This window comes from Struthio camelus, chromosome 2 (assembly GCF_040807025.1).
Source record: "Struthio camelus isolate bStrCam1 chromosome 2, bStrCam1.hap1, whole genome shotgun sequence".
NCBI lineage: Eukaryota > Metazoa > Chordata > Aves > Struthioniformes > Struthionidae > Struthio > Struthio camelus.
The window spans coordinates 64,235,075-64,254,026 of NC_090943.1; the positions used below are offsets into that span (position 1 = coordinate 64,235,075).

The window sequence follows — 18,952 nt, forward strand, 5'->3', positions numbered from 1 at the left end:
AATGATCTGCAGTGATGACGGACACTCAGCCGCACGGAACGAGGAATTTCAGCCAGCCTACGCCTCAGAGAAAAGGCATTAGCCCGGCATACCAGAGTTTATCAGCCTCAGAAATAATCCCCGCAAAGCACGTATATAATTCAGCCTTTAACAGGGGGCTGACGCACAGATTTTCTATCCCGAGAGCTACTGCAGTCAGGGGTTAGATTTCTCAGCCCCCTCGCGCTCTCCTGGAAGTTTTTCCAATGTCGTCACTGTGGAGGCACGCTGAAATTGGTGCAAGTATCTTCTCTGAAGGTGACATCGCGTATTCTTCCTTCTCATACTGAACTAGGCAAGCCAGGCAAAAGGCACTTTTATGCCACTCTAACTGCAAATGAACTACGAAAATCGCATGCTTTAACTAAATGTGGACAGCTCAAGTAGACAAAAACACGTGCGTAGCCAAGTCCTTGAAAGAAACTTTTCAAAAAACCCCAAAAGCCAGAACCCTGCACCCAACCTATTTTTGCTTCACCAAACAGATCACCCTCACTAACTGGTTTTGAATGCATGACGCCCTTCTCGCAGAACAGACTGCCCTGTAACGCTCTGTGGTGAGATTTCACATTCATAATTTTATTATAATCTGAATAGAGGCGATATCTGAAGAGCAGAGAAAATGACTATACAAAGAATTTATAGAACATTCATTTACATACTGGAGATCCTTTGTTGCTTCTTTACAGTTTAAAGAAAAAGGCAAAAATTTTCACTAATAGGTAAATCCAAGAAGGAAACATTAAAATTTTAATGATACTGTGGGATACATGGGAACCATTTAATTAAAAGACATGGCTTTTAGCATTTTTGTAGTTTAACACTGTAAGATTATAGCAGTACATTTCACAAGCAGGTTAATAGGCGCTTGGCTAAATATGTGTCAACTTGCTGGCATTACGTATGAGACTGCATATACACATCTACCAAAAACCTTCAAAAGAAAGTGCTGTATTAACTATTTAGTCATGTATTTGCCATGAACATAAGTTCTGTGAATGCCTTTCTACACACACTACACAACGGTACTTACTGAACTATTTTGCTTTGTGCATTTTTCAATTCATTAAAGAGCAAAAAGCGCATGGCAATATACCATCCAAAGGAATGCAATAATAGAAAAGGTCCCTTTGAAACAGGGCAACTTTGTCTTTCCCACTTATCAAAGAGGGCTAAACACCCAGGAAACAGGAGTGTTAGCCTTGAATTCCTTGTGTTCCTGAATTCGGCAGGCCTGGACAACACACAAGGAATACAAAATAAGGCCCCAAGTGGAAATGACAAGGAAAAAATGACACTAGTTTCAGCCCAAAGGGCAACACTTGCTGTTTAACAACAGACACTCAAGTATCATCTATACAAGTGGAAAAAGATATAATCAGAACTTCCTCCTCATTTGAATCCTTTTAACCTGTCATATTTATTACATATGATTTTTATCCCAGATAAACCCAACTTGAATCTAGTTGTGATGTCAGCTGAAGAAATTCACTGGGCTCCAACCGGCCAACTAGATCAGGCAACTGGGTTTCTGGTGCATCAAAACACTATTTAAAAAATATATAAGTCCTATGAAGGACTGTTAGGATGTTTCAAAAGAATCAGACTTGCTAATAATAAGAACTGCATTCTCTTTTGGATGGTATATAAACACTGTTAAAGTAATACACCTCTGTATCGGAAGAATACAAGTATTTGGTACAAATCAGAGGCACTTGCCTTTGTTGCTTCAACGGTAGCTACGATGCTTTGGATTGCTTAACCCTTCTATGTACATCCAATGCCCATTTTTACTACTGTGCCGCTTCCTTGTCCGCAGACATTATACTTCAAATCTTTCTTCTCTCTCTCTCTCTCTCTCCCCTCCTCCCTTTCCCATTAAAAAGTATAAAGTTATTTACACAAAATTCATCACTATACAAATCATTTGGTAACATTTTTGGCCATGGTCACTGAATAAGGTTTCCATGATTCTAACACTTTAGGAAATGAAGGAAGGGAGCTGATAATAAAAACCAGATCATCATCTATACAGACAAATACAGTTTAGATGGGTAGAACTTTTTTATTGTATAGCCCAATTAGAGTTTGCCATCCTTTTTAATTATTATTTAGTAGAAGAGATTGAAGGAAGTCTTCCAGTCCAAATCTAACAACCACTAGTTAATCCAATGCCTCATGCGTCTAGCATGCAGAATTCAGCATGTCATCTTATTGCTCAGGTTATTACTGTAATGCTGACACCCACACATCAGAGAAATCGAGGCAATGAAACGTCTCCGCACTGTCACACTGCGGTTGTTTTATTACCTTCTGTTCTGATATGGGGTCTAGTACTGCTCTCTTGGGAGTGCAAGGGATTTATAACAGTAGACCTCAGATGGCTGTCCTTCTTCATAAAGGTTTCCACTGTAACCTATCTTATACATTTTCTGTAATATATAATTGCTGTAAAGCTAACAGTTATGCATTTAAAATACAGATGTGCTTATAAAGAGAGAGAGATTCGTACAGGTGTGACAGCTGTATAAATCATGAAACAAACGATCTCAAGAAATGGGATAGAGTAACGAAATAAATTCCATTCCCTTTTGGATTTCCTGACTCAAGAAATTATTAAAACACAACTATAAAACATGAAAACAGTCCCTACAGATGAAAAAAGCCAAAAATCCCCAAAACTCCAATAAAAAAGGGGGCCAAAAAGAACCCACTTACGTACGTAGTTATTAGACAGGGGAACAAACGTTACAGCCGAAGCGTTATTGCAAAGAGACAGTAGATGGGAAGTAGCTCAGCACGGTAAGACAAAAGTAAAAATATGAAACTCTACTCTCTAGAGCAAGGCACGTACAACACGCTTTTACTTATGCAAAATAGCGCTAAAAAGGCAAAGCTCAACAGCGGCCTAGTATAGGAATATCCGTATGATATACCAAGATCTGAGATCTACTATAAATAATCTGGCACAGGCAAAAATATATAAATTATAAAATTTTCCTCTTTGCTTTTCCCTCATTTTTATCCTGCAATTATTAAAATACAGTATCTTCCCTGCTTAGTACTTTGTATAAAAAATAATAATACAAAAACAAATTACGGAATACATTTCCACACAACCATTTTTGGTCTGCCACCTCTCCCCTATTTAAAATTATTCAAGCTAAAACTGCCCAGCCTTCTTTACACTAAATACAGAGAAATCTCCCTGAATATTCCACGCTGCTGTTCCTTTCTTAACAGAAATCAACTTGCACAAACCTTCTCTTCACATACATCTTCCCCTTCTCCATTCAATTCCCACCACTGATCACATAAAGATGAAGGGAAGAGCAAATAGTCCTCCTCAGACCACCTTTCTCTTAAGAGCATATGCTTGCAAGGCTTATAGCTACCATTGATGCAATTATGGCAAGTGTCTTTGTGGTGGTTCTAAGAAACGTTTTCTGCACAAAAGAGTAGCATAGCCTAGTGAGTGGGTGAATATTTCTGTTCCAATAAATGATGAAAAACAGCATGTGAAAATTGATTAGAAACCCTTCAGGGGAAAAGTTTTTCATTTATGCTTCATTCAGGTATGGGCTACGTGGGTTTAGGTGGCACCCAACTTCTTTTGCTTTGTCCTTTGATATAAAAAGAAACAGACAATGCTTCGATAAGTCAGAGGCATCTTCAAAGAAAAGACTGTACTCTTTCAAACTTAATGCAGACAGACTGTCCTCTGCTTTCCTTCTTGGGAATGGCGAGGTTCAGGCTTTGCTGCTGAATAGTCTTTCTCCCTCTCACACTGCTTTCCTTCAAGTCAGTGAAGAGCTCTGAGTCAAGGCTGGAAAGGCATCAGATCTTCTTCTGGGATCCAATCATGACCTTTGATACAAAGTTCACAATGGCACTGGCAGGTTGCTCCGGATCGTGCTCTGCAAAAAGGTGGCACACATTGTCTGTGGCGCTGCCTTGCTTCCTGGCAACAAACCCAAATACTCTGCAAGGGCAAAAATCACAGCATATTAGAAAATAGAGACCCACACATTGCCTCCTTTCATAAACCAGGAAGGATATCAAGGCAACCACAAGCACAAAGCTCAAAGGAGTTCAAATCGGGCTTTGCCTCTTGTGGAGGAGAAGGTCCTCTGTGGCTACCAAACACAGCAGTCCAAATGCAACATTCAGCTCAGGAATGCTCTGAAAGGCTGACGATGGCCACGATTCAGGCAAGGATAATACTGTCTTGTTTGTTCGTTCTTTCTACAAGCATCCTGTACTGCTCACTGTCAGAGACACGCTACTGACCTGAGGAAATACTTAATCTGATTCAGTAAGGTTCAATCTCCTGTCTTGGAGATGTTGGGGCGGGGGGAAGAACGGAGGGCTAAGGTGCTCACAAAAAGAGATTTTGAAGGCAATACATCTCAACGGACGAAGTAGTTGAGATCTACTTCTGTTCCTTTTCAGAGATCGGCACAAGCCTGAGGAAACGGAGAGTACCTTTCTCCATTTACGCTTTTTCTTTCGGTAAGAGGGGAACTATGATGTTGGTCTTCAACAGAAAACACTTGGAATCCACTGTAATTATAAATTATGCTAAACACTAGTATCACTAAGGGTTTTCTCCTGTGTGTGCCGAATGTGTGTTTTGTTTTGTTTTTTTTAAGCTATTAGTTCAAGTGAGAAGAGTAAACCTATTTAAAGCTTCTGCTAGCACTACCTGATAAGTAGAGCATAAAACTGAGTGGCAAATAGTTCTGTTTTCATTTCTGAAACTTTAGCTAAATCACAGACCTGCAGTCCAAATAAACCACACTAACTCTGGTTCCAGATATCCCACTACCATGTAATTAGGTCCTGACTTGCAGAGGTACAGATGAAGTAAATCAAGTGTAATTACAGCAGGCAGAGAGACTTTTACCTCTGAATGACTACTTTCTCTTTTACCTCTCTGACAAAGAAAGAAGCTCATAATTTAGAAGACTAATAAGCTGATCGTGTTAATGAAACTCTTAAAACATTCAGTTAAAATGACCGGGACAGGTGTCAACTCACTTTGCTGAAAGGCCATCTTTCATCCATCTTGTGGTCCACACGAAAGCAGATTAAAAAAAAAAAAGAATGAAGAAATAAAAAGAACACATATGTTAGTTTTTGGTAGCTCAACAATATGAAGAACATATCAGAAATAGTGTCTGTCTTCCTTACTTTCTGTCCTGTGGATCCAAAGCACAGAAAATAACAGTGTTGACAGGATAATGTCGCCGAAAAAAGAGCCTGGATGGGAGAAAATAATAAAAGTTTCAGGTAAACTTAAAGATGCTTAAAATTTTAACACTAAGTGGATCAGAAAAATAAAGACAACAGATTTCTAAATTTAATAATGACTACATATTCTTTTTGCTATCTCCGAGTGACTCTTTGAAAACTATATGATTTGCTCAAACCAAACGAATCACTATTTAAAATGGTAACATCAAGTTTTTGGACAGTTAGTTAGGAAAACTAACTCTCAAGCTAAGGAACAGACCTAGTAGAAGCATCAAATGCATCTTTCTAAAAACTGACCACTTAGCTACAATGCCAGTGGGAAATGAAACTTGTTGGAACTTGTGAAAAATTGAATTAGATTAAGTTTCTGAATGTAAGCACTCCCGGAAATTGTGATTTAAAATTTGTCCTTGACCTGCTACAAATGCTTGCAGGTTCCCTGGAATTCGGAAGTCTGGCTTTTACCTGCAGTGAGTTCCTGTCATCCGTCCTTTGTAATGCCCAGTTTGCAAAGAGTTTGTAGTAGCCCTAATAGTATTCACTACGAAGTATAAATTAATGTTTTATCATAGTGGCTTACAGGTACTGGGCTATCCATAGCAGTATCTCAAATACTGGAGGTACACAGTGTCTGCTTAGGCCAACTGTGTTCTGTGATGTTGATAAAGGCTACAGTGAAGATATATTATTTCAGTGAATAGGCTAAATACCAAATGTTGGCAAAGATACTGGAACTACTTTCTCTTTTTCTAAGAAATAACAATAATGAAAAAATGCTATGGCAAAGTGACTTTCCAGAGACAGAAACTGCCATGTGGAAGAAATGTCCATAGCTTAAAATATTCATCCTCCAGCACTGCAGATGGTCTGCAACCTGGAAGGGCAACCAGACACTACCACTCTTTGGACAATCCTATTAGATATCATCTGAGATAGAGACTGCAAAATATAACTGCAGGAAAAACAACTCAACAGCAAGTGACGTTTGCCTGGGACAAGGCCAGATATTCTCCTCCCATGCCTCCTTTGCTTACTTTCTCTGATTATCTGTCAGTGTGATTCCTTGCGCGGACACCTTGAAATGGACCACGGTTGAGATGGGTGAAGGATCTTGCATCAGTGTCAGGCTCAAGGCTTTCTGCACTGCCTGGTAGCCCGTGAGGGACTCCATCTCCACCGAATTCAGATACCAGACATTGCACGCTGTAAGAAAGACGGGAGAGACCTTGAGGTTACTACCCAAACACAATCAAACAGGACTCTTCTGAGCGAAACCAAACAAGAAGTGCATTTTCCACCTACATAAAGTGATAGGGAAGGCTGACAACAACATTTTCTGTTTATTTGTGCTTCGCCTGCTCCCACTGTTGTTTCATAGCTTAAGATGACAATTTCAGAGGGTAAAGGCCTTTTACTGTCCCCCTCTGGTTTAATGCCTTTACATTTAAGCCAGTGACTATATGTTACCTATGACTCACAGATGCTCCTGAAATTCAAATAAATACCAGATAGCAGCAGAGAGAGGGGCCACTTATAGCTATTACTACAGCAAATGCAATCCTGATGGGGAAGAATAGAGGTATTTTTGCCTGTAAGTTCAACAGCAGCTAATAAGAAAATACACATTTTTGCAGCACCAGTTCACAGATGTTCACACTTTCAAATGATGTTTAAACTACATTCAAAGGAAACTATTCACTTTTTTGGCAAGGCAACAAGAACATTTTCTCCCCACAAAGAAGCGAGGACTGCTGCAAAGTTCACTTCTCGTTATTTCCATAGTGCTTTGTACACTGAGTAATTTTTGAGCAAGCAAAACTTCCACAGAGAGGAAAATCAATTACTTCTCTATTATGTCTATCTTTTAGCTGAGCATGCTTTGATTTTAAGAGCCCTATTCCTCTCCCAATGTGATATCCACAATGGCAGCAGGTTGGGAAAGAAATCATCCTGATTTGTGTTCGTATCTAGGCCCAGATCTAGAGGAAAATTCAGGTTATCATCTCTGAATTTCAAGGCCTAGAGATATTAGAAACTTCTGATGTATCTCTACGGAGTGGTTCATTGGCTTCTAAGGCTCTGAAGCAGTTAACCTAATACCTGGTGGCAGACATCAAATCCCCAGCAAGCACTAGGACACTGCTCAGGAGATTATTTAATAGAAACATTCATATGCTTAAATACTTTGGGCCTGTAATACAAAGTCAAATTTACAAGCAGATAAAGAACACTTCTGAAACTGAAAAGCCTTCTTAGTCTTATTCTACAACCCAAGCAAGCATGATTAAACACACCCATGGCTAAATACAGCTACCAACAGACTTTGTGTTTTGGTAAAAACATTTGTGTAGGTGTCCAGGACAGAATTTACAACTCTGGCAGCTGATATGTACAAATTAGCATATTAATACTTGACTTGCTAATACTTCAGCCTGGCTCACCAACCTTACCATGAAAGCAAAGATTAAATTAAAACTAATAGCCTCTCCTTTCCTATGGCTATTCTGTAATTTGGGGAAAGCGTCTTGCTATTATCATCTACGTAAAAAAAAAAAAAAACAGCTAGACCATGCCACTTTCAAAACAACCAAGCAGCTGTACAGCTGTAGACTGCACGAGCAGTTTGAGTCCAGCATGACTATCAGGCAAATTCTATGCTTGCTTCCAGCCAATAACTTCAAGCTCTCGAGGCTGTCAGCGAGAAAAGGATTTCATTTTTAAGCGAAAAAAAATTCCCACACGTTTGTGCATTGGTGTTCCAGTGTCAATAACCTCTGCTTGAATTACTTATAGTGCAATTCATACGGAGAGGGATTTAAGAAGCTGAACGGCAAGTTCAGTGAGACCTTCCTCACTAGACGGCTTTCTGGCATGTCTGTCCAAAATTGTAAATAACATTCTGAAGTATAAACTTTCCTCTTCTCACATCATTACTGTATTTGTTTGATACAGATCTAAAGCTCTTCATTATCCTGTGAATTTTTCCCACCACAGGAAGCTTGCCTTGTTTCACTGCCACATTCCTAACCACTTCTGAGGCTCTTATGAAGGGATTCCCTTCCCTTCGTGCCAGGCATTGCACTGTTGTCAACAGACCATGTTTAGGTTTTGTTCCTAAACAAAATAGCTAATCTCTTCTTCTAGATTGTCCTCCAATGCGGCTGTTCAAAAGCAGTCACTAAATACAGTCTATAATTTTACCTTCTGTTGAACAAAAAATAACTGAGCCTTAGAAGTGCTGGAAGGCAAAAAAATTATGCCAGCTTCAAAAGGAGATTACAGGAAAGGGAAGGTTTTGGGAAAGGCTGAAAATTTTCTCATTTAAGAATACGTACATGCTAAACTAGGCAGCTGACATGGGGAACTGAATGGCAGTAATCCCACAGAAACTCTGCTCAAGGCAAGAACAAAAGGAAGAAGTCTATGAAATAGCATCTTTCCTGTAACATGGCTGTCCCCATCTTCCATAACTGCTGTTTTGTAAGTCACATCGGTACCGCCAATGACAGCTACACAATGCAGCCATCTTCAGGATCCCACGCTGCTTTTAGCTTGGGAACGTAGCTGTGTTTAGAACGGTTAGTCCCCTGACTGCAGTAGTGTATTACAGTGGAAATAGATACGGAGAACTGGGATTTATTTGGAGCGCGAAATTTTGCTGCCAAACAAGCAGGTTAATTAAACAAGGTCTGTTCTAGGGAAGAGCCACTTATCTGTGCAGTTCCTACTCTTCAGTTGTCACTCTCTGGGAAGCAAAAGATTTGTCAGTTAGCGTCTGTATTTAGGTAACGACTGGAAATGCTCATTAGGTTTTTCAGACAGCTATAAAAATGTTTATTCTAGATATGCACACCTTCGTTTTTTCACTTGTCAAGTGGTAAAAGCTTGGGGTAACGTAAGGTTGGGTGGCAGGGAAAAAGGGTATCCGCTTTGACTAAACTGCAGTTCCTCACACAAGCTCCGATACTTGGAAAAGAAAGTTTACACGTTCAGGATCTGAGCTGCAGTGTCGAACACCACATTTGCAAAGTCTGTGCAACTGGAGAGAGATGTTTGAAACACGCACAAGCGGTGGGAAATGATGTGTCAGGGCAAAACGCTCTGAAAACGTTTCCTAGCTAACTTCTCTATTCAGGTTCCAAACCCTTGTTTAAAAACAAAAGCGAAAAAGCTTTACTGTTACTCAATTCCCCAAACGATCCTTGATGTGACAGCCCCCATATGGAATGATCTGACTGCTGCCCCAAACGAAGTCAAAGAATTATTTTTCTTTGACAAGCCTTGCCTGAAGAAGGAGAAACCAGCATTTCTCAGAAGACAACACATGCCTGCTCTGCTGAGTTTGTTTATAGAACTTTTCCTCTTGATTTCCTCCTCCTTGGCTCTTGCCCTATTGGCTGCAACAACCACCGCCGGCACTGGCGGACCGAAATGCCAACACGTGCTTACTTCTAGCACAGCCTCACCAAGGCTAGCCGTTGCCTCAGCCACACATTCCTGCTCGATTACAGCATTTGAAGTGGTACTGCGAATTTTTAAGTCAAAACAGATCGCTGCACAAGCCAGGAACGACTCTCCCTCACTTTAGAGCTGCTTGGATTGGCAACCACCCCCCTCAGAAGTGCCCTACAAGGGATCAGGGCAACAAGGCACCACGTAGGCCGCAAAGCTTTTGCTTAGAGCTTCAGTGCTATGTTAAGCTCAAGAGAGAGTGGCAATCAAGTGGACACACAGATCCTGAGGTGAAACTCAGAGTAGCCTGAAGGCCGGGAATCATGGAACGACTGGGACAGGAACCCCTGGGTGGGCTGTAACGTAGGAATAACATAGTGGCTACATCTACACTATTTGGAAGTAACCTGGCCAAGGCTCTTCCTGCTGTAGCAATAAGCTCATGGCAAGACAACTTCATTTGCCAGAATGGGAGGTGGGTGCTGCAATACGCTCGAGGACTCATAAAACAGCATGCAGTGGAAAAGACAGTGAAAATTTCATTTCCTAACATGCAGCATCAAGTGAAACACAGGGCAACGGTTTTCATTATTTTTTGCTAAGTTAGAGGCTGGTAAGCATTTTCCTGTGGCAATGTTGACCGCTATGCTGAGAATTTAACCCTACTCAGCACTTTCCTTAATGGCCTTTTGCAGACCTCTTAGACATAGTCCATGTAGTTCTGCAGACCACAGATTGAAAATACCTCCTTGTAAGTTTGTCGCTTATGAAAGTAATGCCACTGTGTACAAATTGGTGTGCTGGAAACAGCCTATGTAGACCTCACATTGTCACAGGAGGCACAACTGGAAAGCAAACACAGGGTTGCAGAACATGCAGAAAACAGAAGGAACTTTGTACTTATCCTCATAGTGCTCTTTACTCTTCTGCACAGCACTCTAAATTTGAACTGCCCCCTTTAATCATTTTTCAGCCCAATCTGAGCTTCATGCTTTCCCAGCCTGTAAAATATATAACTTTGTGACAGCCAAATGCAAGGAAAGTTAACCAACCTGCACCCTGTTTGAGAAGCTCCGCTGCTGAATTTGCAGCGGTCTGTGGAGAAGTTTCTGCTATCTCCTCCAAGGGATCTGCAAATAGAAAACACCATCCATTTTGATTGCACTTCAATAGACAAATCAATGCATGTGGTCAAGTTTAAGTCTAGCTCTTGTAATTGTGATCTCATGCACAGGACAAGCTTGGCCAGAAACATTAAACAATCTTCTATCTTCAGCAGTAACCACTCATGCCATGTGGTTTTTGTGCTGCATCATTTCCCTCCCCCCCCCCCCCCCCCCAGTGCTACAGGAGGGATGCTTAACCCTTTACCTCCAGACAATCAAAGATATAACTATGTACTGCTGAAAGGACACACAATACTATGTTAAAATAATATTGATAACTATATTCTGTCATCCATTTTGTAACCTCGAAGTCTTTAAACAAGTACAAATTTAATTATCTAATTCAATTTGTATAATTTACACTAAGTTAAGCATAGAGAGTAAGTTTTTGCCATGGAATCAATTAATTCTATTTAGACTGAGAAACTGACAATCGACTTCTTCTTTCTTCATGCATATGCAAAAAACTGAAAAGTCTGAACTGTAAAGACAGCAGTGGAATGTTTGCCTCCAAATCTGCTAAAATGAGTGAAACAACTGTACATCTGTGTATTATTTCTGTTATATAAAAGCTAGTAAAAATATCTCACTTAGGGCTGTACTTGATATGACATACGCTTTCTCTGAATACGTGCAAATGAGCAAGAGAGAGGCAATAATACTAAGTGTGACACTATTCATACGCTTAGTTATCCATACGCTTTAAATGCTCTGTGACCTGTGTCCAGAATCATTAACCACGAGAACATATTTTTAAAATGCCTGACCATATCAAGATTCCAAAAAAAATCAATTCATTTCGCTACAATATGTTAGTTCAGGAAAAGGCAAATGTTTCAGTCCTGCACCTCTGCCAGAACAGAAGGAACTTTCCATTTTAGGTGAGGAGGATAAGGGGAACAAACACACCCACCACATTGGTTTGCCATATAAAGAGATCTCTGGTCACATCTACTACAGCATGTTTTTGTGCTAAAATGGTTTCATTAATACATTTGCATAATTCAAATGCTATGTTTGAATACTGACATATGGCCTTTAAGAAAAGTTTAAAGAGTTCAGTAGAAAACCACAAGAATGTTTAACATTTCAATAATACATCTGGTGTTAACTTCATGTGAGAGAATAAACAGGCAACTGAAACATGGGGCAAGAGCTGCATAACTGCATTTTGCTGTTGTCCTAGAGTGGTTTATGAAGTCGTCAAAATCAAAATCAGAATTACAGTCCCATCCCATGATGCAACACAGGCTCTTCGATCATTTACTTAAACAATATTTGGACTTGTGTAAGCTGCTGCTTGTTTCCCGTCAGCCTCACTCAGGGCACCTGCTGTTCTTTATCCATCTTGCTTTCCCTAAGGCCTTTCACCACCCAAACCTGAAGAGTGGTTAAATCTAACCATACATGGGCATAACTTCATGTCTGAGAAATGATTTTTTTTCCCCTAAATGCTGGATTACTGTGCTAATTTCCATGACTCATAGATGTTTATGATTGGAACCTCACAGTACTAGTCTGCTCACAACTGCAGCTTGGGGTAAGAGCCTGCAGCAACACTGAAGAGCTGCTTTAAAAATGCAGCACCCTTCCTTGTGCATTCTCATTCAAGTCTTGACTTCTGATATGTTCACCTGCCTTCTGACACTGGCATTTTGGAGTCGAGCTTTGGCTGGGGCATACCTCTGTCCGGGATGAGCAGCTTGCAGGGCAGTGCCAAGGGAGTAATGGAGTGCTGATACACCAGAGCCGTCAAACTCCCTGCAGTCAGAAGAGCAACAAGACATGCAGGATTAACTTGGTGGGCAAAAATAATGCTCGAGAGTTATGCTTGCTTTCAGATGTTTTACAAGGAAGCCTCCTTCTTGCCCCTGCCGTCCCCTGTCCCCCCAACAAGTCACTTTATCAACTATCTTTTTTGGTTAACTTTAGCGGATTCATGTTCCCCCAAACCGTCCCAGTTGCCTGCACTTTGACTAACCAAAACCATATGCTCCCCTTCCCTCCCTAACACACTGCCTAAATCCCTAACTAAAGAAATGACTTTGCTTCAAATGAAGAAAGGGCAAAGAAGACAAAAACACTAGCACATGCATGTTAGTAATTTCCATTTGATACACTTAATGCGTGCTACATTAAATATAGTAGTACCTTGTGAACAAGGTAAGAGCACAGGGGGTTGATGCTATATGTAGGCAGAGAAAGAGCTAGCAGCTCTGTGTCTTCGTCATCTTCTCTCCACTGCCTATTTGTCAGTCTACACGTACCTCTGTTTTGTGTTTTAAGATGGCCTAGAGAAAACCTCCCCCACCTAATGTGATACTAACATACACAACTGTCTCTGTTAAGTTATTCTTCTTTCAGTTAGCGCCCTGAACTCTGATATTCAATGCCACTTTTCTAATCTGGACTCAGTTTCAATTAAAATAATTAAATGTTAGTCATGCTCAGCATGATAGACCATGTTTTGAGGAGATGAATGGACAATATTCATCTATTTGCACAAAAAGTTATCCTTCAATTCAATACTTACTTGGAAGTATTGAATGCTCTACTCATGCTCAGTTCTTGAGAAAAAAGTCACAGCTCAGACAATCTCATTTTTATAGCTCATCAAAAATTGCTTTGAAATGGAAAGATGACCCCATTCTGCAATGGTCTTGCTGAAGTGCAAAGACACATTCATACCACTAGTGCTTCAGCATCACAAGTGCATGATACTGCCTTCCTACCAAGTGAAGCACTTTGAGGCTGTACACATTCAAAGAGCAGGAGATGTTCAGACTAAGTGAGCAGTAGTATATACGCACTGCAAACAGATACTCCAAGATGCAGGCAAGACTGGGCTAAAACCTCTGATCTGAAATATCTCTCATATCAAACACTGACAAAATTCAATCCACATTTACTTGAAACAGAATTTGCCGTTCTACACCTTCTTTTCATGGTAGAAGACCCTTCACAGGTGATGCGCCTCTGCTGCATTACATTACGTAACCTTGATGCAGTATAATGCACTTTTTACTTTGTGGAAAAAACATTCTACTCCAGAGTCATTTTAGCTTGCTGGTAATACAGTCTAAGTACAGCAACAAGGCAAAATAAGCAAAAGATCCTGAATAAATAAGGCCACTAGCAGTCATCTAGCTGAGCTCTGTGCCACTGCAGCTGTGCATTGCAGCTTGAAGCTTGCTCCTGTGCATCCATGCTAGAGTGCTCTGCAGAGATGTTTTAGGTAAATATGTAGAAGGCTGCTATTACAGCAACCTCAGAATGGGTTCCTACTTCAAGATGTAAGCAAAATATTCTCCATTTAAGTCTATAAAACAGCTCTAGCAAATACAAACTATTTCCATTTTCTGCATCTCTGTGATGCACGGTACTTACCAAAATATGGTTCATTTGGGCATCCTTTCAAGCGTACCCCCTTGTGAGTGCATTCAATCAGAAAATGCCTTACAAGTTCATTTGACAAATCTCCAACTGTGGCAAAACAAAAAAAGAAAGCACATGAAGAGAATCAATGAACAGACAAGTCTCACAAATTAGAAGGTCTTTATGAGGCAGCTTTCCGCATTATCACCAAATGTTTTATACACAGCAGGCAAAGAACGCATTAGGGTTGGTCTGCCGCAAAGTTACAAGCTGTAGTGAAAAGGCCATTCTGTAAAAAAAAAAAAAAAAAAAAAAAAAAAAAAAAAGCAAACAAACAAATAGCTCACTTCAGATAACCGGAGGCAAAGATTTTATAAACAGAACTAACTGACATCCAGATATGCATAAGTGTCCAAAATGTCCAAGCATGGTCCCAGCTCCAGATAGGAGCAAAAATTTGGAAACCAAAGAAATTCTGGCGCCAATTAGAAGAACTTGTACCCGGTGTGACAACAAGGGAGTAAAAGTATGACAAAATTCTCATATTTCTAGTGACAGGACAGAAAGTTGCTCAGAACTTTCCCAGATCAAAAGAATACACGATCTAGCTGCACAGAGGTAATGCTGCCAAGTCTCTCAGTGAATTTTTAAGTTTTAAAATGTTTGCAGTCTTATTATAAGCCTTTGCTCCTTGAAAGTGATTACATGAGAATCTCAGGTTTCTGTAGCTTGCTAGACCTCTAAAGAAAGTTTATATCCCTCAAGGCTCTAGGACAAATCTTTAAACTGTAAGTTAGGAGATAACGTAATGAGGTGACTCCAAGTCCATGAGGCCTATAAAAATCCCCTTGAGATTTAGCATTTTTGTAAATACACACGCATGCGCATATAATTAAGACAAATACATTATTTCTCAACAGGCTGGCTCACAATATTTCACCCCTAACTACAGACTAGGGCTCTTGCCAAAGCTGCCTGAACATTCAAACCTCAACTAAAGACCTGCAAACACTCTCTTTGGCTCTGATCTTGTCAGCCACACAGCCCGGAGGACACGTGACAGCAAGGGCTGACTCTCAGGACAATACAGATAAACATATTAGTCTGGACAGCAGGAAGGTCTGTGTAAAGCAAATATTGCAAAGCTCACCTTTTCAAACTTCTTACTGTTTGCCCTTACGCTCTCACAATATTAAAAATAAATGAATGTAAGCCTATGTGGGAAGGAGAAGGCTATGCATGAGAAGCAAGAAACTGTGCATGAGATGAAACAAACTTGGGCCCTCCAGGATGAAAATAGCGGGAATTAAAGAAGTCAGTATCACAGAGCAAGAGGTGGAGGAATGTTACAGTCCTAACATTTTCTCTTACTGTCACCAGTAGCAGCAGCACAACCAACAGACTGGCTTTTAAAGGCTGGTAAGGTTTTGATTTCCATGTCTTCCTGGACTTGACTGGTTCCAGTGAGAAAAAAGATTAATAAGTGCACCTACAGCCACTCTCCACTTGCCTCCTCATTGATGCTATCATCAGTACACCTCTATTAACTACTTCAAATAAGACATTACACCGGTTCTGCTGACACTTTCGGACAATAACAAGGATTAAATGGCAATTTTTTATTAGAAATTGCCTCAGCATTCCAGGTTCAGGGTACAGAATTTGAAAGTGTTATTGTAATTGAGGCAGACTGCTAACTTTGCCCCAGAGTGAGCATGACGTCTTCGGAAAAAAGAACCATGGACAAAAATCACACTTCTATAAACAAAGCACTAAGATGCTTTCCTGTCATCTCAGTTCCTTACCTCGCCAGGCAGCATGTACCGATGGAACATAATAACCTTTGTCAAAGGAAAACAGTAGCAGTGAAAACCACCCCAGTGCCCTTGCAGTAGTACAAATGGAGCCAAGAGCCCCACACCAGTGCCGCCTCCTGAGTTTCCATACACTGATTAGTGCTTTCCATATGCTCTTTTCATTTTCCCTTTCACAACTAACAAACACAAGTTATATACGGAGGCAAAGGAGTTGGGAGAGTAAGTCTATCCCATGCTTCTTGTTAAACAATTACCATCTTCCCTTAGGGATTTATTTCTAAGGTAAAATTGTCTCAAAACAAAACCCTAGGGTCAAAAATATTCAGCCTTCCAGCCAAGTGAAAACTTTACACGGTGGTATTTGGATCAAACACAGACTTCTAACTGCTAGGGACAACCCATTACTGAGATGACATTGGCTTTCTGTTAGGTTGATAAGGCACAATATATAAAGAGCCACAATGTGTATATATTTACAACCAGCTGTGAAACTATCAAATACAACACAAGCTTCTTATCTGGTCGCATTCAGGGATACTGCTGCAAGAAACCAAACAGAGCCCTTGATTCAAATTGCACTTCCTGGAAGAGGCGAAGATTCCCCCAGATTACTACACAGTGATAAAGACTGCCCACCACGTGTGCCTGGTTAAATGGTGGGCAGAAGGTATACAGTACCTTTCTTGTTTAACTGCAGCACAGAAGGAGGCGGTGTAGCGACTTTCATTGCTAGCCCGTAGGCTCCCCGGAAAGAATGACTGTCTCGAACAATGAATGAGCCAGGCTCCTTGTCCTTCAGAACGGCAATGGCTGCAAAGGATGCAGGGAAAAAGAGAGAGACACATTTCCAGCGCCACGTACACAAAGAAAAGTACAGTTCCAAGTCTGTAATTAACAGGATAGCAAAGAAAAGCAGAACACCCTCTCTGTCTCCACTGCTGTAGAATAGACTATAACCAAATACATTTGGGGGATCGGAATGGAAACATCTCGAGTGAGACACATGGTAAGAAAAGCCTCATGATACCACCTCAGTGATTTTTAATCTGCCACTAGTGATTTTTAACTGAGAAGAATGTGCAGGTCCCACCAGGATTGCTGCAAACAGTGCTTTCAGCAGATAACACTGGGCCACCGCTGGTAAACTGCTGCTACGCAGCAAGTTGATCAAAATTTATCAAATTGGTATTGCCCACCAGTCTACCAACTGATCATCGCTTGATTTTTACCCAGCAGCTTTAGTCCGTGCCTCACGTCAGTGTCTTCGTGAGGGTGGCAAATGGTCCCCAAGGAAATTAGTAGTGGGAACTCTTGGGTAAAGCCTTACAATTTTGTCCCATGTTTTTTCACATTTCCAGAACACTGTGCAAATAATGGTTAACAATTAATGTTATAGTGCTGAACTAGGTAAATAGCAGCAGTAGTAGAAGATGGGAAAAATAAAACCTGAAGGTTTTAGGATTGAGAATTTGGGGGTACTGATATTCATTTATAAACTTCTAGGCATCCAGAGGCAGCTTCAGGCTGACACTGCTGATGTAAGCTCCCACATGAAATTTTAAGTTCAAGTTCTCAGCAGAGTATTACCCCTCCCTTAAAAGAAACAACCACCACCACCTGATCTCAAAAGTCTTTCTAAGGCTTATACGTGGCCAACATGGTAGCAGATAAAGATTAAATGTTTTTGGTCCTCTTCTTTCCCCCCCACCCCCCCGATAAGAGCGACGAGATCAAAGCTAATTCAACAAAACGATGGCAGACTGGCAAACACTGCACCTCACTGGGGCACGCACACAGGCACGCACACGTGTACCTCCAGACAAAGGAAAGGTGTCCCTCTTTCCCGTCCCTCTGGCCCCCTCGGGTTTGTTTTTAAGCAAAGAGGGAAAGCTAGTTCCTGTTGGCGTTTCATCTGCCAGTTCGAAGCATGGCAGGTAGCAAAGCTACAATCCCCAGCTGGGACGGACAACACCGTCTGCTTTTCCTCCGCAGTCTCAACAGCGGGAGCACAGCACTTCTCATCCACCACCGACTTCCTGCCCCGCAAAGCACTCGCGCCCTCCCATGCGTTTTAAAAGCAAGGGAAGGAACGTAAGCGGCATTTGCCCTCTGAGCGTCCAAGCGCTGAAATACCTCACCTCCGTATACTGTGATCGCTGCTTGTGGTCTGATCTGGAGCCCCCCACCCCCGCCAGGAGGAATCATTTACAGGGAAACTGCCCCGGCTTTGCAGGAGTCTGCTACCGACTCTGCCAGCTGGCAGCCAAAATCTCAACCTCTCTTTGAAAAAGGACAAACAGACCACCTAATGAAGCGTCAGTTGATTTTAACTCATCATATAACCTTAGTACAGTTCACTATCTCCCTTTTTTTTCCTCTTTAAACATTCTGAAAGTACTTGTAGTTGTTTCCAGAATTCATAATGATCTGCAACCCTTTAAAAAAAACCCCAGCAAAAGCCCAAATCCGACCCTACAGTCCTTAGCTGTCTGTATACATAGAACATGGAAGTTATGTGTTTTGGGCACGAAGCCACACTTGACAAGGCCTGAGCAACAGTTACATCATAAACACGTATACAAGGATATGCACCTGTGATTTTTTTCATGAAAAACAAGTAACAACAGAAAACGAGGAAAACACAGATACAATTGTCTAGTATCCTGTTTGAGTAAGTAGAGCAAGTGCATGTATGCTCTGCTCTATTCTTCTGTAAGGTGGTGAGGGAAGAAAACTACTATTTGTACAGTAACCTATCACAGGAGGAGGAAGAATATACTAAACCCTGCAGTTCAGCAGAAGGTGCATAACATATGTAAATCTGCAGGGGAGCAGGAGTTATTTGTC

The 18,952-nt window shown here is 41.0% G+C and overlaps 1 protein-coding gene across 18 annotated transcripts in view; it reads right to left on the reverse strand.

Annotated features, from left to right (window-relative positions):
- Positions 1-597: 597 nt before the first annotated feature.
- TNS3 (tensin 3) overlaps positions 598-18,952 on the reverse strand; it is a 265,299-nt gene continuing 246,944 nt past the window's right edge. For all 18 annotated transcript variants that reach the window (XM_068936084.1, XM_068936082.1, XM_068936083.1 and 15 more), the window contains 8 exons: positions 16,784-16,915; positions 14,301-14,396; positions 12,597-12,674; positions 10,800-10,877; positions 6,330-6,498; positions 5,233-5,301; positions 5,080-5,106; positions 598-4,021 (listed from right to left, as the gene is read on the reverse strand). In XM_068936084.1, the coding sequence (XP_068792185.1) occupies positions 3,877-4,021; positions 5,080-5,106; positions 5,233-5,301; positions 6,330-6,498; positions 10,800-10,877; positions 12,597-12,674; positions 14,301-14,396; positions 16,784-16,915 (794 nt within the window). In that variant the 3' untranslated portion in view covers positions 598-3,876. The remainder of the gene's footprint in view (positions 4,022-5,079; positions 5,107-5,232; positions 5,302-6,329; positions 6,499-10,799; positions 10,878-12,596; positions 12,675-14,300; positions 14,397-16,783; positions 16,916-18,952) is intronic.